Genomic DNA, 24,934 nt, shown 5'->3' with positions numbered 1-24,934 from the left:
TTGAATGCTTTTCTTTTCATTCCCAGCTGCTGTGTTCTGGTGAAAAGGCACACATTTGTATATCTTAAGGCTGGGTGAAAAAGGGCCAGATGAATGGAATTACTTGTTAGATATGTTTTCATTTTGAGTCAAATAAATTATGTGCATTTTAATAGACTGTATGCATATGTTAGCCATTTTTAAAAATCATACAGCTGTGATATTGGGGGACCACGTTTTGTAGAAGTAGTTTTTTCTGTTTGCTCAAATAAGTACAGAATTAATATTTGACTGTCCTTCAGATATTCTGTATCAGGCTATCGAAAATAACTGTTGCTGATTTGGCTTATTTCAAAGCCAAATCAGATTCCAGCCTACAGCGATGTGCCAAACCAAAGAAGAAAAAATTAACTGCTGGCTGAAATAGTGATGACAATCATTTGGAACATCTTCCAGAAAGACTGCCAAATTGTCATGTGTGATGTCATTGTTGATTGACCTCAGCTGCCCTCAGAATATTCCAGTTGAATGTCCCCTAATTCCTTATTCTGGGATACCTTATACTTTCTCATCTGCTTGCTTAATACCCTCCTTCCATTTCAGTCTTCAATTTGTTGCCTCTGTTTTACTTTCAGCGTTGCTTTTGTGTCTCAAGCTTACTGCTGCACTTTTAGGAATATCCTAATTAGTGCAGCCTCTTTTTCTATTAAATACTGAGTGTAACCTGAACACTGTGTTTGGTTCTTGGCTCTTCTGCCTTTCTTGATGATGTTTTCTGGAGAACTGGGAGAGCATTTGAGGTACATTGGTTCACTGTTACTGCTACAGGTATTTGGAGTGTCTCTTCAAATGATTTGCTGATATTTTGTTAAATAAAGTACTCTTTTACATATTGCTTGTGTTAGGAAATGGTCTGGGATCAAAGTGCATAATCCACATGTGATGAAATCAAGGAACCAGGCAAAGAACAAGACTTTGTTCTTTCTTTTGACTTTCTCTTGTGGGATTGAGATCAGGAACAGGAGCAGCAAGAACAATGCAAGGGTGATTAGTGGGCTGCAGCTGGAGGGATCCAGGTGACTTGGTTTGGGATCTTGGACCAGGAATAAGGAAGGTGAAGCAGTTCCAGGCAGGTAATCAGGAAGAGAAACGCATTAATCCATCAGAATATAACTATTTCTGGTGCTCGTTACTTCTGTATGAGTTTTCAAGGCATTGTGAGCTACCTGGCTGGTAGACTCTCTCTGCTTCTTCCTTAAGCAGAGGTGTTGAGTTTCTGGCTTTTGTGTGTTTCTATCTGCAGTCATTAATAAATGTACACTTGATAATGAAAGATCCACATATGAGAAATCACCTGTCTCTGAGGGTACAGTGCACACTTCTCTCTGCCCTTTTTCCTTCATGAGGCACTAATGACTATGATTAGAGAAAACATACTGGGCCACTGAACGCTCAGGGCACCCCTTCTTGAATTTTAAACTGAGTTTTGGAAGAGACAAGACCTCTTTCAATTGATGGAGACATCCTACTGTAGGAACAGGGCTCCTACTAATTTTTCAGTAAGTGTTGTGAATACTTGGGTTAGGTTTATGACTGCCTTCCCTGAACATGGGCTGTTTCATTCTTCTGGATCAAAGTGAAGCAGCTGAAAATCTTGGCCGTAGCTGCTTGTGCTGCCTGGCTTGCTGACGAAAGCTGCCTCCCTCTTGTCTTAACTGTTCAAAGCTGGCTTGTGCTGTATCAGAGGTCAATGCTAAGCTGATTGACTGAGTGCTGAGGTGGCTGACTGATGCTCACATGCAGCAACACCAGCCTCCAATTGTTGCAGAGTAATTGCTGGCTATAAAGCTGCCAGAGGCTTTGAGCAGGGAGCCAGAAGGTCTGGACAGGCTCAGCCATAGGCAAAGTGAATGTACATTGCATATCTTCTTGGGAAAAAGAGACCCAGTTGTATGGCCACTCTATTTTATTTTTTGGGACAATCATCTGTCTGCATCGGGTAACACTAGGGGCACGTTAGCACTTTAAATTTATGCTTGTTTGCTTCTTCCCTTTCCCTCTTTGGTCTTTCATCTGGAGTTGTTTCATCTTCCTTCCGTTTTTCAACACACTTGATAATATCTCAATTTAGTACTGAAAAACTATTACTGCAAGCAATTCTTACTGAGCTGCATTATGGTGAAGCTTAGAATGTAACCTATGCTGAGTGTAAAACAAGAAGTGAGTGTTTCCTTTATAAAGATATCACAAATAATTTTATTTAAGGAATTATAATCCCAGCAGGTTCCTTAGAAGCTGATTTCCTTTCTCAGTTCCTTTTCTTTTGGCTGTGGATTCTTGTAACCAAGAAACTCAGACCGCACACGTCATTGGTTTCAGTACCCTGTACAAGGTGGTGCAGTTCCCTCCCTGACTTCCCCTGCTGCTGACAGCCGTGGGAGCCAGCACCATCCCACAGGGCTGCACATTTAGGCCTGGATGAGCCCAGACAAGGGTTTGGCTTTTGGACTGCCTCACCTTGTTTATCTGCATAAATCATGCTCTGCTACAGATGCTTTCTCTCAGCGTGGCACCCCAATTGTTCTTTAACTCACGTGGTGCTTCATTTTCTGACTACTTCTGACTTTCTGAATTGCCAGTGAAATCAGGATTTCTTCCTGGCATATGCTGTGCAGTCATTTTGTGAAATAACCAGTGGGAAGCTGGGATTCTGGAAGAGCATCACCTGGTGTTACAAGAGAGTTTCACTGCCCAGCCTGAGCAGGAGCAGTCTGCAGAGCTGGTGCTGACCTCTGTCTGTACACCAGTACTGGGTATTTACTGGGCAGGCCAGTTGTTCACGAAAAGCTTTGTAGACAAGGAATGGCATCCTGCTATTTACAGACACTCTCTGTTTCAGGACTTGTCTTTTAGGTAACTAATGCAGTACTTAGTGAGGGGGGAAAAATATTTGGAATATATTTGGAACAAAATATGCTTGGAGTTAAAATCAATTTGAAACGTATCTAGTTGCGTAGGGAGTAGAGTTTGTTGTGCTTGAAATGCTACGATTTTTTCAGTATATTTCTTTTTCATGGAAATGCAGATATTCATTATTTGTAGTGTTCTTTTATAGTTAGTTTTCCTGTTATAAATAGGTTTTCTTGGTGATTGAGAAGGAAATCTTGCAAATAGGGGCCTTTTGACCAGATATGATATATTTGATACTGTTTCATAGGCATTTCTGAGACTGCAAACTTCACTTTAAAGCAATAGATTGAATAGGTAGAGTTGAATATATTTCAAATAGGCTTAGTTCTGTCCCTTGCTGTCAGAATATTCCAAGGTGGAATGAAAAAACTAACAGGTAAATAAATAAGAACCAATTTTAATTTGTGTTTTATTTTACGGTGGTTATTTTGTCACCACTGGTGAAACAGCATCTGAACAGGATGTGCAGGAGGTTCTCAGCCCTGCTGCCAAAGATGCATCTCAACTGCTGTTGTAAGCAGGGGCAGATCTGAAGAGGTCTTGAGTGAAACAAATATTGCTGCCCCCTTATCTGTGTAGGATGACTCGGGGACTTTAACCTGACCTTCAGAGACTTGCATATTTGGATTCAGAAAATGATGTCTCCTGTAATTTTAGTTAAGAGAACTTCTCTGTTGAGTTTCCAGATAGTGTTAGAGACATGGAAAGTATTGATTAATAAATAGCCACTTTTCCCCTACAGCATGGTGATAGAAAGTTGTGTGCCATACACTGGTGCCTTTTTCTTCCTTTTTTTTTCAACTACAAAATGTAATTAATTTTTTAAAATATAGTAAATACTCTACCACCTTAAGAGTTAAATGTTGCTCACATAGAAATCTGAAGAATGGAGATGGAAGATCATGTTTCCTGTTTTTCCCAGCTCTCTGATATTGCCTAGGGAATAATGGTCTCCCTGACATGAGTCAGGGAACTAAGGGAAAACTATTTTTTGTTGCATGGAATACTAATAGTACATGCAGGCTAGAGATGTATGGCGAAGTAATATTTATCTTATTTTTGTTTGCCTTGCCAGGGGTAGAGGTAGATGGTAACATTTGAATCTAAACTTATTCTAATGGGAACTTTCTTTGGGAAGAAGAGCGTTGTCAATTTTTATGTTTTTATTATGAATTCCAGGAAATTTGAAGGGTTTTTTCTTTAAGCAGGAAAATTAGCCTGTGCTGAATTTCATGTTGGTTTTATTCTGCTATTTGTAACTGAGCTTGTTATTTTAATTGATTCCCTGTATGCTGTGCTGGACACAACTGTCTGAAATAGGCTTTATTTTTATCTGGTTATATGATGAGATTCAGGAGCAATTGGGCAAATAGAGACACCAACATTTTATAATTTAGTGAAATCTCTGAATTTTGAAACTGCTCTGTGGTTGTTTAGAAAGTCTTATTCCTCAGTCTTGCAGGCTAGTGAAATTAATCATGCAGGATTAGCTTTCCTTCTTGTGAAGTGCCTTTGAAAGCTGCTGTAAAAGCAGTAAGAAGTGTGCTGCCTGGGACACCGGTCTTAGTCTGTTCTACAGGGCAAGAGCATCCTGTAGCATATCTGCAGTTGGAGTGCACCACACCCTGGTCCTTCACTGTTCCGGTCCTTAAGGCTTTTTTCATTTCTTTTTGTGTGTATTTAACGTCCTGTTGGTTCTAAGTGATATTGCAGCAATCATCTGCAAGTTCAGTCACAGGTACAGCTGATCTTCAGGCCTCCACTGACACCACTACAATAGTTACTTGTTGATGCGATTTTGCTTCTCTAAGATCTCAAGCTCATCCCATTACCTTGTTGTCTAAAGTCTTCCTGTCCTGCTGATGCCATGAAGAGTTTGCCTTTTCTTTTATACCCCTATTATACCTTTTTTACAACTTCTGTATTCTTAGTGCTTTTGCCTACATTCTTGGACTTGTTTGTTCAGCTAAGAGACTAAATATTTTAGAAGCTTCGTAAGTAGAAGATAGTGTGCCCCAGACCCCAAGGTCCTCTCCAGAACACATTCTGTAAACTAAGATAGAACCATCCAGGGGAAGGTTCCTTGGGGAGGGGGGCTCACTTGAGCCTCTCATTGGGGGATCTTTGATAGATATGCCAATTAGTAAGACCTATAATGTTATAGCAGATCTTTTGGGGGTGTGCATTGCAGTGTGCATTTTGGCGCATTTGACCTGGATGTGTGCACCTAAAGATCCTTAAAATAAATACCAAGGTAAAATCCCTTTTCCACTTCTAACTGTGTTTGACTCTTGATTTTAAGACCAGGAAAAGGCATCACTGCTGCCTCATCTGTCTGTGCCCTTACCTGTGCCCTTGTTGCTGTGTAGAACACTAAACCACCAGACTAAGCTACCAAAAACCTTCAGCTGCCTGTCTGGCATCCTTTCCTGAGGCACATAACTGAAAGGTGGCCAGGTAGAAGAGACAGGAAGCAGGAACAAGAGAAATTAACTGAAATTCTGTAAGTGATCTCATCCTCCTTTGCAGGTATTCAGCTCCAAATTCATTTTAGACAACAAATATTTCTCTGAATAAGCTTTTGAAAGATGCTAACACCTTTTGGAGAGCAAGTATTCTAAAAGGCTCAGTGCTTAAGCATTATGAGCAACCCGATTCTTCTGAATGTCATTAGGCTGTAGGGCCTTGCCAGTTGTGGTTTACATGTTAGCCAACCAAATGAGGATCAAAACTTGTTCTCAGCAGTGGAGTGGAATTTGTTTTGTGGGTCAAAACAATCTACGGTTGTAGAAATGTACACGTGGCTCAAGTTTAGTGGAATTTTAATCTTGCTTGAATCCATTAGTGACAACTTCTGCGACATGGTCCAGAATCTCCTTCCTCTTTGCATGTTTGTCAGGGATATATGAAGTGTTATGTGGCAGCTGTATTGGGATAGAAATAGCTGTCAAAAAATGCAGCACCATCCACAACTTAGTCTGAAAATTGTTAGCTGAAAAGAGCAGGTCTATTTTTAGGGAGCTGCGATTGCACAAATTTTCTTTTCTATCTTCTGTGAATTGAAGTGTTGCAGCAGGTGGAGCTTAGAGGACACATCTACAGCTCTGTTTTGCCACCCACACGGCACTGAGACTCCCATGTCACCCAGTTGTGTTATACCCATCCTGTGGTGTCACACCGCAAATGAAATGGTGCGATGTGCACAGGACTTTTGTGGGACTGCCCCGTGAATATGACTAGCAAGCCAATTAGTAATTGCTATGAAGTATTAATTTTTCTGTTAAATAGTTTCAGGGAATTCTTCATAATTTGTCTTTAAACCTAGAGGAAAATCTGGAATATCTGAAGGCGAAAGTGCCGGAAGTTAACTACTGACCGTGTTTCTTTCCAGAGTACAAAGTTATCAGGACCTTTTTTCCCAGAAAGCTGGCGTGTATGAATTCAGAAGCATTTCTGCCACTGATTACATTGCTTTATAAAATGCTGATACACAGAATTAGCTGAGTGGGTATCAAAACAAGCAAGGAATGCTAAATAATTCTTAACTTTAAGGCTTCTGTAATATCCTCTCATTGTAGAGCCAGTGAGCATGACCAGGCCAGGCTGGAGTTGCACAGTGCAACGAGTGAGAGTGAATTAATAAAACCATTGCACCATGAGCCTGTGAGAGTCCAGGGTTCTGCTGCTGTGCTATAGGCATAAGGGAAATATTTTTGTAAATACCATTTCTGTCTTTGTTTAAGCTTTTTTCAAGGGAAGCAACATGCCATAGTTCACATGATACTGATTTTATGATTTTCTTCTTTCTCTTTGAGTTTGCATAAGGAATGAGATAATTATCCTTTAACTTAGCAATTAAACACAATTGTGTATGCACCTGTAGATGTTTAGTCAATGTTTGAAAGCAAGTAGAGAACCCTTTATTTGTGGGGGTCTTAATTTTTTTTTCTTTTACCTCATTATCATCTTCCCTCTGTATAAACCTTGTTTATGACACAAGGACCATTTCTGAAAGCACTAAGACTGTGAGAACCAGAGGAGGAAATAAGCATGGGACGTGTGAATCAAGATATTTTGCTTTCTGAAGACTTGTACAACCTTTTGCCTTCAGAAATAAATAGATAATTTTATAAAGTTGTGAGTGTAAAAACCAACAAATATGTTATTCTCTTTCTGAGAGTGTTTGTGTTGACTCAGGAGGAAGTCCTGGCTGGTTAGGGAGCCTTGAAAATTGATGACCCATTAGGAGACAATGTTCAAATTTTATCCAATAGAGAGGTTGCTGCAAGTACCAACTGTAATTGTACACGAATAGCAACTGTGTATGTGAATGTCTGTGTAATATCATTTGCATTTTAAATTCGTCTAGGAGCATTTTGGGGGCATCTTGTTTTCTTCCATTTTAAAAATCTGAATAGCACCTGTAATTAAGGGAGAAAACTGAGCCCTGGAAGCTAGGTAGGACATCCATCTATTGATCTGTGTAAACCCAGCTTATGCTGTCAGGGGAGAAGCAGTCAACTGCTGAGCTGCTTTGTCACTGACATAAGCTGAGAGAGGATTTTTTTGTGTGTGTGTGTGTGTCTATACTGTTTATACACCAGTCTATAGACCTGCTGGCTGGCTGAATTTTAAAGAGTGCGGAGGTTTAAAGACTTGTCCCCCGAGGGATGCTCCTGCCAGTTGGGAAGCGAGCGGGGCTGCTCCGCAGAAGTTGTGCGCACGTGTCTGCCCGGGGAGGGCCGGGCGGCGCTGGGGGAGCCCTGGCCTGTCGCTCGGCCGGGCAACGCTGCGAAACACACTCGTAATTTTCAGGTTGTTTAGTCAAAATATTGAGCTAATACCTTTGGTTTTTTTGTTTTTGTTTTCTTTTCCTCACGTGATAATTTATTCTGAGAGAATACAATGGGGAACATAAATGAATACATTTCCATACCCAATTCTGAGTCAGTGCTAAGCTCACCAGGCAGCAATTAAAATCCTTGGTAGTGAGGAGAAAAATCACTTCCTATAGTGTGAGAATAGGTGCAGATTTAGAAAAAGAATAAAATGCTATTTCTTTGGAACAGGAAAAAAAAGCTTTATGAGCCTGAAGGGAGAGACTATTTGGAAATGTTTAGGAAATTTCTGAGTTAGAAGTTTTGATTAGCCTGTTCTGTTTGCTCTCTTTTGTAAGAGTTTATTATTGTTACTGCTATCACTGTGTGTGCTTGTTCCTGACTGCAGAAAATCAAATACTTACCTGCCCTGTTTATATTTCTCTTCTCACCTTTCTGCAGTGGGCACTCCGAGCAGGCAGGATGGTGCTTGAGCAGTTCCTTTTGAAGAGTATTATATGTACTGCTGTTGTTCATGATGGAGTTAATAACCTTTCCCAAAACACATGTGTGGCTTTCATACACTGTGCTAACAAAGTAAAAGTTCTAAAGATTTCTTGAACTCGCTTGTATGACTTAGAAATTCTAAAAACATTGACTTCCTGATTTTGTATCGCATGAAGATTTACTGATGCACATCACATACCCTTAAAATGTTGCAGCTAACATATGCATGTTGTAGTCACCAGTGTCTTTTTCCTAAACTGTTCCTCTCTTGCTGATTAACTTGTATGGGTTCTTTATATTTTACACTATCCACTGAGCCTGGCAAATGTTAGAAGGAAATAGTCATTGTAGTGTGTAGGAATTTAAATACATAATTTCCCTTAATGGGAGTTGAGTGTCTGACATGCAGCAAACAGGGTGTTCAGGCTGGAGAGTGCCAACATCTTAGATCAACTTCTTAAACCCTCATGTGCAGCCCTGGAAATTTGTAATCAACGTGCTCTTTTCTGAAAACAAACCTTGTGAGCCAGCTTGTGTATACAGAAGTACAGGTCTGTTAGGCTGCTACAAAAAGGGAATTCTGCAGCTTTGACCAACTGCACTGATGTCAACTGTCTCTTCTTGCTGAAGCATTTCACAGGGGGTTTGTTTTTCCAGTTGGGAGCAAGGAAATAAAATCTATTTTCTAGGATCTTGTAAAGTCATTGTTTAATATTTGCTGCTAAATGATCTGGTAATTCACTTCTTAATTTTTTTTAAAGAAAAACGTTGACTAGTTTGAGAGCATTTTTATATTTTAATTAACACATTTTATTTGCCACTAAACAGCTTCTTAAATAAAATTCTGCACGGAAGAGTCACATTATCCTTTCATACTTTGGTATGAATGTAGATCTGGTGGATTTTGCCACCGCCCCCCCCCCCCCCCCCCCCCCCACTTTTCTTTATTAATAGCAAGGCTTGCTTGTGAAACCCAAAGGGTTAATGATATAAATTTCTGCTTTGGACCAGTAGATGATTTCCATCATTTTCAGCATTTGACTATGGAACATGTATAGAGTTGTTATACCTCTCTGTAATTCATTCTGCTGCCAACTTCATTCCCTTTTCTCTGCCTGCATTTTAATTGAAACAACATTTGTATTTTTGAGCCAGGATCTGTCAGAAGTCCCTGTGGCTAGTCTGTGGTACAAGTAGCAGCAGACGTGGCTTACCCATATGGTGTGGTGCTTCTTGTAAAATCCATATGGCCTTGTTGAAGGGAATCCCAGCGGGGATGTGAAGGGTGTTAATACCCTTCAGGCCAGGCCTTTCCCGCCTGGGGTTTCTATGGCATTGTCTTTGCAATCTGCCAAAGCACAAACTTAATTCTTTTTTAATAATCAATTATTTCAGTCCAGGAACGTGTGCTGTATTTTTTTGCAATCATATATTCCTTGAACTTATTATTTGTTACGAGTATTTTTGGCCATTTTTTTAAAAAGCAAGCCTTTCAAAAGCCTTTTCAAAAAACTCTAACTTCATTTCTTTTGCTTGTATTTTCAGGAAGTGCTGAACAGCATCCCAAAGTTCTGCTTTCCTTTTGACGTTGAAAGGTATGTGCTACAGTTATCATTTATTTAAAAATATTTCATAGAAAATTACTTTTAGCATAATTACAAGCAAGGATTCAAAGAAAAAGCAAATGTAACGTACTCCCTAAAATTGCACCTGCAGATGAGAAAACATGCCCTTTGTTCAAGTAAGTATGAAGTCACTAATAGGAAACTACCCCAGCAAAATGCAGTCCTTACAGAATTTTAGGAATATCTCTGTCAAGGTAGAGCTACATTGCAGGTCCCAGTTTTGTCCATTGTAATTGTGAACACCATCTGTGTAAGTATAAGGATATAACACAGTTTCCTTCAAGCAGCAAGCTTCATAAAAAATGTTACGGTGCACCAGGATATAAAAACTCACCAAGCAGTACAGAAAATGTGTTGTTTGAGTTCAAAGAAATTAAGACTTTAATTACATGGAAGTAGCTGAATATGCAATTGATTTTTCTCAGAGGAGAATCAAGACCATTATTTATAATTAATTAGTCCTTACCTTTCTGGTATCAGTTATAGTCTGGCTTCCATGTAATGCTGCCAGTCATTTAAATTGTTCATATAAAATTTTTTTTATTAATGAAAATATTTATTTGGGCTTGTCAAAATGATTAATGGTAATTAATTTAATAGATTGAACTCACTTGGTTTGGAAAACCCGTACTGTCCGAATTGGCAAAGATTGAATTAGAAGCTCGATTTGCATAATTAATGAAAGATACACCCAGGTAGTGTGCAAGCTGAGCCAATTTCAGAACAACATGGCCCTCGGTTGTAGATGGAGACTTGGAGATGAGAAGCATCTATCAGATGCAAGAAGCTGCTCCCAGTGGAGGAAAAGCTGGTGTGTGTAGAGAGGAAAGAAGAGTCTCTGCAGCAAAACACATTGGCAAAATAAAGATCTTTATAAACACAACTTCCCTGAAGTCAGCTAGGCTTGTTTAGTCTTTTATAGATAAATTTAATTAAGTTGTTTGGGTTTTGAGCTGGTTAAGCTCACTGTCCTTTAAGCTGTTCTAATGACTTAAGTAATACGGTTGTCAGTGTTGGCTTTAAAGCATTGAAGTCTTTAATGTGCTTAAGATATGTACAGAATTCTGTTTAAAATTGGTAATGAAGATGAATAATGGAAATAAAATTTGAGGATAACAGAAAAAGGTGAGGTTCTGTTGCTGCCATCCAGTGGCAAGAAGATAATCAGTGGCAGCAAATAAGTATTTTTAAATAACATGTCTTACCTTAACTATTTCTCTTGAGCCATTCAGAAGGCACTTAGCTGCCTGTATGAGGAAGATGAACTTAGTAAACTGTGGGAATACATGAATTTTTAGCATAGCTAAGTATGTATTTTAGCTGATTATTTGAAGGGATAAAAAACAAAGAAAAAAGGGACGAAAAGGAAAAAGTTAAGGGATGTTTGTTGTTTGTTTGTTAATACCTCCTGTGCCCCCTCACCAGATATGGTTTTTGACTGCTGGCCTCATGCTTGACTATAAAGCAGTGTTCTCAAAGGTGCAAAATTTCTACAAATTTCATCAGACTTGTGAGCTGGACAGAAGGAGTGGAGGTTCCTGGAAGCTGGGATGCTGCTGAGGGGAATAAGGCCGATCAGTGTGGCCTGCAGACTGCTCAGGCACTGCTGTGGTGTCTTTAGAACGGGTGCTGCACTCGCAGCTTCCTGCCTAGCCGAATTCCTGGGAGCCGAGTTCTGGGGCATTTGAGGAAGAACCAAAGGCAACACGGGATCATGGGAGTGTAACAGAGCACAGACAAGGAGGGGCAGAGCTATTGTGGAGGAAAGGACAGAAATGCTGGAAGCTCTTTCAGGAGAGTGGGGACTGTTACAGGCAAGTTATTTGTGTGAACGACTTACTGGCTGCATGATGCATTTGCCATTTACTACTCAGCTCAAGTGTTTTCTTTAACGTGGGCGCACCAATTTTTTTAAACAAAACCAGCTGTCTTCTGCTTTCCCAGTTTAACTATTTTTGTTTTGAAATTTGAAGTGATAAAGAAAAGGATTGAGAAAAACATTGTGGAAATTCTTTTACAGGGCTTTTTTCCATTGGACATTAAAGATGTGACAATCATTTTAGTATTTGTCTAGCCATATATGTGATTTTCACTTCTCTGATGAATATATGTATGTATGTATATATAGTTTTCCTCTTGTATATAGGATCATGATAGAGGGCACACCAAGTATTTTACAGGTAATTTCAATGGCTATTTCTGTACAGAAACATTTGAACTGAAATAGAAAATATATATTTCATTTATTGAGCATATTGTACTGCAGAGAGCATAGCTTCTCAACCTGTAATATATGTATATTTATATGCATATGTGTAATATATGTATATTTATGTATGTATATAAGCTACTTCAAGCATTATCTGAGCCTATTAAGAGCTAGAAATTACTAGTGCAGGAGTGATAACTGCCACTGATTCTGCTGATCAAGATATTTAAAAAATCTGACTCTGTTCCATAGATTGCTTCTGGATTTCTAGTACACAGCAGAGTTATAGGGAATGGAGTGTTAATTCTGTTATCTAGCTAAGTAAAACTTAAATAGGAAATCTATGTTCTTCAAATTATGGAGAGGGGAAAGCTGAAGCATAGTAGTAAGATCATCATCATCCATTTTCTTTCAACTCACCTATATTAATTACTTAAGGAATTGAAAAAGGAAATAAATGAGAATATGTATTTGATTTTCTTTTATTCACTGTACTGCAATGATCATAGATCCAGATTTAGTTCTCACTGTCGGATGCTGCTTGCATCATCTCACCAGGCATACTTTCTGCAGATGTTATAAGTAACTGTACACTACTCACTCTAATTATCAAAAGTACATAGTGGGAATGGTAATTAAAAATCTAGAATTAACTCCCATTAAATTAAAACTGAAAGTCAAGCCAAAAGAGGCACAATGGTGTAAAAAAAAAATTCTTTCACCATGACTTAAACTTTGAGTTTTATATAAAATTTTTTATTGAAAACAAATGCATAATTTCATTACTTCTAGTTAAGGCTTACGTTTTATTTTGAAGGGATTAAGAAATGAATTACATCATAGAAGTTCTTGAGCCTTTCCTCCGAGTACCTATGTCTCTTTTTGTGAATAAATTATTTTATGTTTAATAAATGATGCAATTGTATAACATTCTAACAGTTTGTATGTATGTATTTACGAATAAGGAACTTTTTCTCTGGTACTCTGTTTCTTTTCACATGGTCTAGGAGGATTTACCATTTGAGGACAGAGATTTTAATTTCCTTTTAATGTTTGCTAAAGTCATGATAATGCTTCGGACAAAACCACTTTGTCCTCTCTTGTTCCTTAAATTCTCTGTGCAAATTCTGCATGGTTTGCTTCACTTTTCTTTCTCAAGCAGTATTTTGTACTTTCCCTCTCAATCAGGTGTAACTTTGCAGAGTCCATACCTCGATCTCCACATCCATCAGTTATGTAGTTGGGTGATGACTAGTGAGGGTAGGACTTCTCTTGTTCCTTTTGGAGCCATTTCAGGTTCAGTCTGAAGTTGTGCTACGTCACTGCTTGACCCCTCATTTTTATCTGTGCTTTGAGTCTCTGCCATTTCTCTCCACCATAAGTACTTCCTCTCATTCCTCAGTCTTTTCCCTTTCAGGATGCATTTCTCCTGCTGAATGTGAAGCATGCAAGCCTCTTTTAGATAAGGCATTTTGGGAACTGCCTGTAGGATCAGCATGGAGAGAGTGATGTGTACCTCATTAATTCCCCCATGGTGCTCACCCAGTCGCAGCAAGTGTTAGATTTTGGAAAATAATCAATGGTGCTTCTACAGTAGAGGATTTCTCCTTAGCAGCAGAATGTCACTTGAGTATGGGAATAAATGTGCAGGTTATTTAACTCATATTAGGGTCACTGAGTAATGATAGCAGGATTGACATCACTGTCGCTCTCCCGTTCCTGGCTAATGCTCTTTTTGTTGATATTTGTAGTAAAAGTCTGTGCAGAAACACAATTATGATCAAGACAAGTGCAAAACAGTGGCTTTGCTGATCTTGTGAAAGGCACTTATAAGATAGCTTACACAAAAATTTTGCCTTCAGAGGAAATAGTTGAGAATGAAAAGTGAATAATCAAGAAAGTCTTTCAAGCTGTACGGGTGAAGATAAATAAACCTGTACCCTTTCCTGTACCCTTCAGGCACCGTAGGCAGTTTTTGAGGTGAGTTGTGAACTCAGAAATGTAGCAGCAGTTACACACAATTGAGTTCTTTGCATCTTGTGTCTCACTGCATTATGGCACATGTTTGTGTAATAGTGAGTGTATGTGTGAGAGACGAGTGTAAGGACAGGCTGCAGTGTGCACTGTGAAGAGTGTAACTATTGATTTCAAACAGACAGGGGTTGTTTGGTTTCTGTGTGTGTGCAGAAGTGGACCCGTCTGGGAGGAAACCTGGGAATGCCACGGGAGCCGCTGTGTGCTCCCATACACCTCTGGCCAGGTGTGATGGTCAGGGCCCTGAGACAGAGCTTCTAGACAGGCTTCTGTTGCAACTTAAATACTCCTAGTGAGACTCTTTACTAAGTAGTTGTGGTTTCTTTTAATGCTTCTGTTGTTTTGAAAACATAACCCCATTAATAAGCTAACTGTGCTTTTTATTTGTGGGAATTTTCTTGGTGGTGGCATTCTCCATTTTCATATCTTCTGCAGTTTTTCTCATGTTCCTTTTTTTTTACTGAATTGTAAAGGGTTGGGTTTTTTGGGAGGCAGAGCTTGTATCAGATAGTTTGGTTGGAACAGAGGAGCTCTCCACACAGGGAGCCTAAGCTGTGGACTTGTGGGTGCTGGAGTGGGCCTGGAAGTGAAGAAAATAGTTCCTGAAGCTTAGATTTGGGGATGGCAATTAGCTGCAGGACACTGCCCAACCTAGTGCTACTGTCTCCTCAGTCTCTCCATCAGCTTGTACTACTATCTTAACATCTGGTTTTCAAATTCCTGCTTGAAACACTTTCTATTCTATTCTACTGAGAAATTAGGGTGACTGGCTGATGGGGTTTGCTTTTTCAACAGTTTGGGAGTTGTAATACATGTGAAATTTTCAGGTTTAGGTAGCAGCCACCAAAGCTTCAGTCAGAACTGTGTATATTAGTTATGGTGTACATGACATTTTTAAGTAACAATACAAGTAACTTTATGACTTATTTTTAAAAGAAAACAGAAATATCTATTCCCATGTATAAGGTCTTAAGCTTTTTGAACCTCTTCAAAAATTTCTAAAATTTGAAGAGAAAATAATTTCAAACATCTGCTCTATCCTAAACAAAATAATTTGGAAGAAGAGAAATTTTTAAGGAGAGCAAGGGATAAATTTAATGATTAGCTATACTGTTTTTTGTTTGAAGGAGAGATTCAGTTCCTGCCTTAATCAGCTCTCTTAAGTCTCTCTTAAAATGAGGCCTGAGCAATGGCTGTAGTGTAAACAAAAATCTTTAAAATGATTCTTTACCTGCTCCATGGGTACTAAAGAGCCTTTTCTGCATTGTGTAGGTACATAGAAAATTTTAAAACCTATTTTTATTTCTATAGTGAACTGTAATAACCTTGAAAGAGCCCATTGTAGTCTGCGGGGTTAATAAGTATTTACACACATTCTTCATTATTAGTGATTTATTATTGTTGAACTAACATTAAAAGTAGGCATGCAGGGCAAGAGTTGAAAGTAAGTCAGAAGCAAGGCAGAGGAATGAGCGAGGCAATGTCAGCACTGGTTGGGAGCGATTTGTGCCTGTTCTCACCTGAAGTGAGCAGATCATGCTCTCTTCAAACAGCTGACTAGACCAGCATTCTGCAGAAAGGTTTTGCAGCTGGGCTACTTTATCTTGTGCTCCAGCAAAAAGTCCAGATAACATTTTGTTGGGGGAATTCTGCTATGTAATAATTTCATTATATCTGTGGTGATTTTCATGCTCAGAAAAACCTGAGAGGCATCAATGCTGTGGTCCAGTAGCAGGGCCAGGAGCTGCTGCCTGTTTCTGGAGGGGAGACTTGATTTCGGAACAACCTGAATGTGCTGCAGTGAAACAGAGAGGCACAAACCCCAGGTGGCCAGTGTTTGTCTGCATGATGGAACATGCTATATATGTGTTAAAACTCTAGTGCTAGCACTTCTGGGATGTTTTATGTGTCTGATTTATACATTGTGGTCATCTATCAGTAGAAATCCCCAGTTATCATTTGTTTTTCTCTGTAAGGCTTACACACAGTCAGATTTAATTCTGCTGAAGAGGAATAGAAGAACAGGCATCCTTGCTGCCCGCACATCTTAAATGGAGCTCTCAAATTAGAAATCCAGAATTTATTCAGTATTTTAAACTGAGCAGAATACATAGTCCAGATGGTTGGTCACTGGCTTCTGTTAGCTGTTCTTTTGAAGCAAACGGGACCAAATGCAAACTTTTGGGTTCTTGTGGAAATTCAGTTGTAGCCTTGGAGTAGTTCTCATATTAAAAATCTGGGACTTGCTGCTCACATCTCTTTCCAAACTGTGTGGGAAGCAGTATTCAAGCCGGACTACTTTTACACTGACTGTCAAAACATGGAGTTGCCTCTCTTAAAGAAGCAAAGGGAAGATAGCGATTTGGAGGTGGTGAGATGGCACTGGAAATGCTTCCCACTGAACTCATAACTCAGCTGGGCTATTTTTAATAGAAAATACCGTAATTTAAATTTCATTTTTAAAGTGACCCTGTGTACAGACATTTTGCCTGACATACATGTACACAGTACGTTAAAAATAATTTGTGTTAAAATGGTGGCGCACAGAGACTCCAGCCTAACCCTGCCAGGTGTTTTGTGGTGTAAGGAGAAGCCAGGCATGGCTGCTGGAAGCTCCAAGCCTCAGAGTGGGACGTGGCTGAGCAGAGAGCGGGTGGGAGCAGGAGGCAGCTGAGGTCACTACACGGAGCATTTCCAGTGCTCCCGACCGAGCAGCTGCTGCTGAGTTTGTGTGTGAGCCCCCGGCCCCAGGGTGCGCAGGGGTGATGAAGCCACAGCTCACATTTCATGGCAATCTGCTCCCTGTAGTAAAGAGCAAAGTGCAGGGATGTGAAAGAGCAAATTGCACGGTTGGCAGGGGAGCAGTAAGGCCTGGTTATTGATGGCTCTGTGGTGCCAGGCGCACTGTGCACCATCCCAGCTACGCAGAACCTGAGCAAGGAGGGACTGAGCAGAAGCCACTGGGTGTTTGCAGTGTTTAAAGAGAGCATTTGATTGTTCCAGGCTGTTAAAGGCAACCGAGGAAAGTCCTTGTTTTAATGATTTGAGTTTAATCACCTAACAAAAAAAAGTCCATTAATTATCATGGGTGGTTATATTGGACTAAGTGCATCTTCTATGCTGTATGCTCAGCACAGTCTTTTGTTTCAGCCTAGTCACTTATATTCATGAGGAACCGAACCAAACTGAAAGGAGTCAGAGGCTCTACAGGCTCGGTAGTGGTACTACTTAGCTAATCTCTAAACCTTTGTCATGCATGTGTTAAGCTGTATAAAACCCCTGTGTCCTATGTGCCTTCTCCTGCCCTTTGATCAACTGCTACTTTCTTTTTACCTAGGGGGGAAATTTTCTATACGTTATTTTTGCTGGAGATTTAGAAAAACCCAAACAAACCAACAAAAACCACAGCAACCCCCTCTGCCCTGTATTCCAAGGGATAAAGTGAAAAAAAAAAATTGTGCTCTGATTTGTAGATTGAGGTCTGTGATGATTTTCAGCTTCTCTGGGAACTAATTTTCGGTTTGGTCATCTAAGATTGAGCCACAAATGACACATGTTAATCACTACTAGCAGATTCTTAGGTATTCTGCTGTAGAAGAATTGGGGATTATAGTGAGGATTGAGCATGAAAACACTTGAGACCAATGACTTAAATGCTCATGTTTTATGTGATATAGTGGTTTTATTCTCTGTATCTGGTTTTTCAGAGTGTCCCAAAACCAAGTAGGACAGCATTTCACCTTTGTGCTCACCAACATTGAAAGTAAGCAAAGGTTTGGATTCTGCCGTTTGACGTCGGGAGGCAAGGTCTGCCTCTGTATTCTAAGGTAAGTTGGTACAAGAAAAATTGAGTCAATGAGTGAATATAAAAAATAGAATAAAATGATCTTTTAGAAATTCTCTGCCAATGTGTTTAACTTTGCTATCAGGGTATTGCTTTGCTACAGCCATGTTACCATTGTTTTCACATAAAAAGTGCCCCCAAGCCCCGTAAGATGGTATTCATGTGTGAAGCTAAACATTTTATTTAAATAATGTGAAATCTCTGCTTAAAAGCAGAGAACAATACATTGCAGTCTTAGAGGCTTGGACTGTTATGTGGATATTTTTACTTTCTAATCAGATCTTTGACAAGCATTCTGTCAATTCAAAAATAAAGTGCATTATTCTGTATTCCTGTCCTTGGAAAGGAGATTTTTGGGTGTCTCTTCCAAGTTGTTTGCCCAGACTATATCTAGTATAAGAAACACCAGATCCAGAGAATTGACAAGGTAATAGCATGCTGTTGTGTTGCAGAAGAGATACTGATGTTGGGGAGAGTGACCCCAATGAAATACTTCGTTTCTCCCTCTCCTTTTTCGTTCTTCTCTCTTAAGACAATTGTTTTGGTAACAAAAACCCCCAATTGTTTAGCTGTCCTAAAACCATTTTAATTAAATTAAAGTCAGAGTGATCTCATGAAAAGACAAATTTGCAACTTTAATTAAGAGCCTAGCAGCTTGCAAGCTCCATAGAGGAAATGGGAATATCCAGTTCAGCAGCACATAGGAGGATCAAAATTGAAGTAAAATTGCTTTTAAAGTGAGAATCTCCAAACACAAAAGAGGAGAAGCCAAATGCATTGGCATCAAAGGGGAAACAGAGAATTTTGGAGAGTAGAGTAGGAAGTTTATGGAGAAAAGCAGGTGTTCAGATATTTGGATAACATGTAGTAGTTATCAGGTAGTAATGGAGGGTGTCATTAGGATAGACCATGTGAGTTAGGGAGAAAAACCTAACATCAGCTTATAAAAGAATTATCAGTAAATGAACACTGAGGGGAAAAAAAGGACCAGCCAATATAGAGACTTGTAGAGTAGTTCTTAAAATTATTGGAAGGAGCATGTCAAGGTTGTAATGAACATTTAAACAGATGCCAAACTAATGTTAAGTCACTACACTGGATGTTTTTTGGCAAGTAATTTAAAAAGAAGTGTTTGCTATAAATATGGCAAAGAAAAGAAAAAAAATGCCACTATAGAATGAAAGTAGCAAAAGGGAAATATTTTATTCTGGAAATTAATTTGCTTTCTGTGATCTTGGAAATATGTCTTTAGTAATACTTCAGAAGGATGTAAGTCTTAGGCTTTTGGAATGTATAATACTTAACCCCTTTTCTCTCTGATACCTTTTTTTTTATATAACTTGTTAAAGCCCAGAGTGAGGATTAGCTCTTTTCTCTGAGTTGATCTTTTCTTCCCTCATCAGGCTAGAAACACTTTTTTTTGCATTGCTTGTGTGGCTGTAACAACATTTAATCAGTTACGCACACTCAAGTACATTTAAATACTGTATGGAGTGCTGCAAAACAAAGGATGTAAATTCTCAGCTGGTGTAAACTGGATATTTCTTTTAACATTTCCCCATGGACGTGCACCAGCTAAAGATTAGTCAATGGTCTGTTACTTCGTAGAAATAAGTAGGAAAATGAAAAGTAGCAAGCTATAATTTTTCACTGAACCGTATCCAAAGCATTGCCTTTATTGCTTTTATTGTGACAATTTCAAATTTACAGTGCATAGCTGAATGCATAACAGCACTAGCTTCACAGCATTGTACTTGTAGCTGGGTAGTCTGCTTATCTCCAGAGTGAGTGTGTGTGTGTGTGTGTGTGTGTGTGTGTTGTGTTTAGCTCAGATGGAGGGAATGCATCACTATTTCCATCTGATATGTTCTAGTAGCCACTCTGGTTTTTGCTCTGAATCCCAAGATTCATTAGAAGTGACCAAGTGAAAGAAGACTCACTAAGCAGATTTTTTTTGACATTTTATCTGTCTCTCCCTTGCACATGCTCGTTGTTTTTAAATTAACCAAAAAAACCCCCAAAAACAAATGAATGCTGTCTTTATATATAAAGAGTGTGTATGCATGTTCAAACTTGCTTTTGTCCATATATCAAAACAACATAAAATGGTATTTGCTGTGTGTATATACACATGATGGCAGATGTATGGGCAATTCAAACTACTTGTTCATCACAGGTGTGTGCACAATAGCCATGGACTTTTATCTAAGCACACAGGTGCAGGTGTACAGAAATGCCACGTCAAACTGCCTTCTCCATGTGCACATGGATGTATCCCCTTGGACAAGAGGAATATAATAAGATTACTGACTGAGCTTGTAGAAAGACAATTAGAGATACTCAAATACAGAAAAATTAATTGAATTGTTGTAAAGAACTGAAATGTAACCAAAAATCTCTAAAGAGGAGCAGGAACAAGCCAGTCAAAGTGATTGAAAGGAAGTAACTGTAGAAATTTAGGCAGGCTGATGAGTGGGAACAGGACACAGCTTTTCCCTTGGGCATGTCTTTTGTGGACAGTAGCAAGCCATGTGTTAACCTGTGCCAGGGCTTCTGAAGAGATGGAATTTCAATTGTTGAATGGGATTTTTAACTGAAAGCTGAAGTACAGGCTGCTTGTTCTCAGGTTTTACACCAGCAAGTCAAAGCTGCATGTAAGATTAAAGTCTTGTGGTTTATGGGACTTTGCTCTATAATTCATTCTCCATCTGAAACACTAATTAAAGGAAATTATCTCTGAATTTCCAGCCACATGGTCCTGCTTTAAACTGGATAGTTTGAAACAGAAAATATTTTTGTACATACAAAATTCTTCTGTAAGTTTTATGGAGTTTTTTTGTGTTTTATATACATGTGTATATGAATTTTGTAAATAAAATTTTCTCTCAAATCAGAATGTATTGTTCAAATACTCTCTGTTTATAAAGTGAAATAAAATTTTCCCAAGGTAGCTTTCTCAGGCATTTTTGTTTGAAGAACTTAATTGTGATATTGTGTTGTCTAGAATGAATGTGCAGAGCTTGACTGCAGTTGCCAAATTCAAATTGTTAAACCATAGTAAGATGAGAAAATAGCTCTTGGCTTATTCTCCAGAAATGCTGTGCGATTCCTTTGCAAGTTTTATTTAATTTAGTTCTTTTCTTTATGCTGCATGGATGCTTTGTGAAGCTCTTGGTGTGACTCCTGCTGTGTCATCTCCTCCCTCTCAGTAAACTGTTGAGCTAATGCAGCCCTGCAAGACAAGGAATACACAATAGGCATATTGTAAAATACCTTGTTGAGTTAATATCCTATACTGGATCTTTTCTCCTAGTTTACCTTTCCTACTTTTTAGTAATAGTTTTGCTAGTTGAGGTTTGAAGTGGCACAGTAGAAACTTCAATGTCCGCTTTTGAATAATAGGAGACTTAATTCTTCTGGGTTTTGTTTTTAAGTATCACTGCTGCTTGCAGTAGAAATAATACTTTCTGGGCTTACATGAAATTGGTTTTGAATTACCTGAATGGTTTCAGTACAAAGTGCAAATAATTTGTTAAAAATCCTGAAACTGTTGATGGACTCTGAGGTTGACCTTAGGTATGCAGAGGAACACAAAATGCATCATTAAAATGCTCAGTCTTAGATTTCATTAATTTTATGACTGTAAAATTGTCACCTACGTTTCCAAATGAAATGCTCTAATAAGGAAGACAGGTTTATGTGGTAAGGCTTTGTAGTTCTTCAGTTCAGCCACGCTTGAAGCTTTTTCACTCTTCCTTTAGGCAAATCCCTTAGAAGCAGAATGTTTCAATTTTACACATTTTGTGTCAATTTTCCAGACAGAAAAGTAGCCCCTAGACATTAGACATTTAGCTACGGAAAGGCAGTTTCCTTAGTTTTATTTGATTACTAGAAGTTAGATTCCTGCTGATAGTTCAGGACTGTTAGTGGTTACCTGACTATTTGACAGAAAACATTTCCTCTCCTTTGTTTAACCTTTGACTCATGAATGTAAAAGTTTTATCAGAGCTGTAGTAGAAGCACCGGTGAGGTGGAAGTCTACTTATGGCAACAAGGGTTGTGCGTGACTTTGAATGAAAGTCTGAGCTCCTGCCTTGTGGCTCATTTGGATTAAGAGAAAATGCTAAGTATGTTTTTAATTAACCATAAAGTGTCTTGGTCTCTTGCTTTTGTGACAGACAGGGGCTGTACTTTTAAATAAAGACCCCTGTACTCTCAATTGGGGAATATGTATCTATTAATATTGTTTATGCTTTTATGTTTCTCTTGATTATGGAAGAAATATTTAGAGAAATTGTTGTGTATTTTTGGAGATTGTTCTATGTTTGTCTTGCATGTTTGTTTTTCAAACAGTTATTGATTGTAACTTGAGGAATGCAAGGACAGTGGCTACAATTAAAGAAAAATAAATAAGAAAGCAGTAGTGGTTTCATAGTTTAAGAACTGAAATTAATTTAAGCTTCCAAATACATTAAAACTGGACATTAAAGCCCTGATTTTCCTCTGCTTTCTCTACTGTGAAGGGGCTTCACTGATAACCTTTAGATGTTTTCTTAAGACAATTAATTATGAAATGTACTGACTGCTCATAAATAATTTTATGAATATAGGTATGGTGGTGAGGTTTTTCTGGTAATGGACTTTAATTTTGATTTTATCTGTTGTTAAAGTACATATTAGCGTGCTAGTTCTGAGTTAGGAGGAGTAATATATTACAGGTCTCCTCTGTCAAATTCAGCTACTTAAAATCTGCGTGTTTCAGACAATATGTTTCTCTACTGACTTTAAAAAAAATAGTTACCCAACTAATAGATGCTGATGGACATTTGTGTGCTGGATGCATTTTCTGTACATAGACTAGTTCTGTGCTAGCAAAGATTAAATAATTCTGCAACATTTTTTAACAGGACAAGCTAAGAAGATTCTTTGACCTGTAATGCTTCTGGATTTTAGCTGTCATACACACAAATGCCAAACAAGCAAACAAGACCAAGTGCCAGGTGCTGCTGCCCTTGGGCCACAACAGCCCCATGCAGCATTCCAGGCTGGGGCAGAGTGGCTGGAAAGCTGCCTGATGGAAAAGGACCCAGAACTGCTGGTCAAAAGCAGCTGAACAAGAGCCAGCTGTGCACAGGTGGCCAAAGAGGCCAAGGGCATCCTGGCTTCAATCAGGAACAGTGTGGCCAGCAGGACCAGGGCAGGGGTTGTCCCCCTGTACTGGGCACTGGTCAGGCAGCACCTTGAACCCTGTGTTTGGCTTTGGGCCGATCACTTCAGGAAGGGCATTGAGATGCTGGAGAGTGTCCAGAGAAGGGCAATGGAGCTGGGGAAGGGTTTGGAGCACAAGTCTGATCAGGAGCAGCTGAGGGAGCTGGGGGTGTTTAGCCTGGAGAAAAGGAGGCTTGGGGGGAGCTTACAGATCTCTACAGCTACTTGAAAGAAGGGTGCAGCCAGGTGGGAGTCGGGCTCTCTCCCGGGTAATAAGGTGTGGGGCAAGAGGAAATGGCCTCAATTTACACCATTAGAGGTTTAGATTGGATATTAGGAAAAATTTCTTCATAGAAAGCATTGCTGAACACTGGAACAGGCTGCCCGGGGCAGTGGTGGATTCACCATCCCTGGAGGGATTTAAAAGGCCTGTAGGTGTGGTGCTTTGGGATGTAGTTTAGTGGTAGATTTAGCAATGCTGAATTGATGGTTGGACTTGGTGGTCTTACAGGTCTTTTCCAACCTACAGGATTCTATGATTCTACATACAATTCTTTGTCCAATGTGATACACTGGATAAAGATGTAAAGCCTATGTCATCCAGTGTTTATCTGTGAATAAATCTGTTTACAAGAGTAGTCCAAATCAATTAATAGGATTATTAACAAACGTGCTTCCAAAATTAGCCGATGATAAAAGAGGACAAAAGTGTCGCTTGACAACCTCGAGGATTTAACAAATTGCAAAGAGTTTGTACTTGGTCTTTGAGTTGAGAATCTGAAATACCACCTGATGGTATCTTTATTATGAACAAACACAACTGTGTTTACTCCTGAAGGTAGAGATGCGTCGTATATGCACACATGCAAATGCACTCTTTATTGTTCATGAAAAAACAAGTATGATTCTTTATTATGCTGAATTAATTACAATTAGCAAATACATAAAAGAAAAATATAAAGGGAACTTTTTTGCTTCCAATAGATCTTTGTAATATTTTGTTGAAGAACATTATAATTAAAAATACTGATAAAAGCTTTTGCAATTAGGCCATACCATTGAAGAAGTGAAGATTATGTAGAAAAGAAGCAGAGGACAGGTTCTGGCAGCCTTTGGTTTCATGCCATATAATGTAATGGAGTACTTGTTTTGATTTCCTTAATTTTTCAGGTTTAAGAGGCATGTTGAAATTATATTAACCTTGTGTCTGTGGTTATAAGGCTTAAAGCAATTATTTTTCCATTCTTTCAGCTCATAAAAGAAATTGACTTTTGTAAACTATGGTCAAGTAGGATGTTTTTCTTTGTGGTTTTGTTGCACAAAGACATGGAAGTGTATCATCAACCTGATGTTGCTAAGGGAAGAAATTTCTATCCAAGTGCTCTGGTCAGCATGCCTTGCTGTATGAAAGAAAAATCTCCCTGGGCTTTCTGTTAGGGTTCATTATTTTCAAATAATTAATTTGACCTTTTTAAATGCTTAAAAATTGCATTTAATTTTTCTTTTCTCACTAATAAGGGAGTTGAGATTATGCGTAGAGGAAAGAAGTATAGTTCATATTTCATCGAAGTAGGAGAATTTATTTTTATAGAATGCTGTTCATAAATGTTCGTTATCAAAAATAGATGATCAGATGAGATTTTGGAGTATTCTACAGCAAAATATGCTGGGGTCGTGTATACTGTTACCACAGAGGTGATAGCAAGGGACTGGAAAGCGTTTAGGTGGTCTAACCCATTTG

General features: G+C 38.9%; 1 protein-coding gene across 5 annotated transcripts in view; it reads left to right on the top strand.

The window, feature by feature from the left end:
* The window catches only part of DENND1B (DENN domain containing 1B), a 165,544-nt gene that overhangs the window by 58,392 nt on the left and 82,218 nt on the right, over positions 1 to 24,934 (top strand). For all 5 annotated transcript variants that reach the window (XM_032117239.1, XM_032117237.1, XM_032117236.1 and 2 more), the window contains exons 4-5: positions 9,819 to 9,868; positions 17,849 to 17,968. In XM_032117239.1, the coding sequence (XP_031973130.1) occupies positions 9,819 to 9,868; positions 17,849 to 17,968 (170 nt within the window). The remainder of the gene's footprint in view (positions 1 to 9,818; positions 9,869 to 17,848; positions 17,969 to 24,934) is intronic.

The sequence above is a fragment of the Corvus moneduloides genome, chromosome 9, assembly GCF_009650955.1.
Source record: "Corvus moneduloides isolate bCorMon1 chromosome 9, bCorMon1.pri, whole genome shotgun sequence".
Lineage (NCBI taxonomy): Eukaryota > Metazoa > Chordata > Aves > Passeriformes > Corvidae > Corvus > Corvus moneduloides.
The sequence above is the reverse complement of the archived record's forward strand: the minus strand, read 5'-3'. Positions and strand labels throughout refer to the sequence as shown.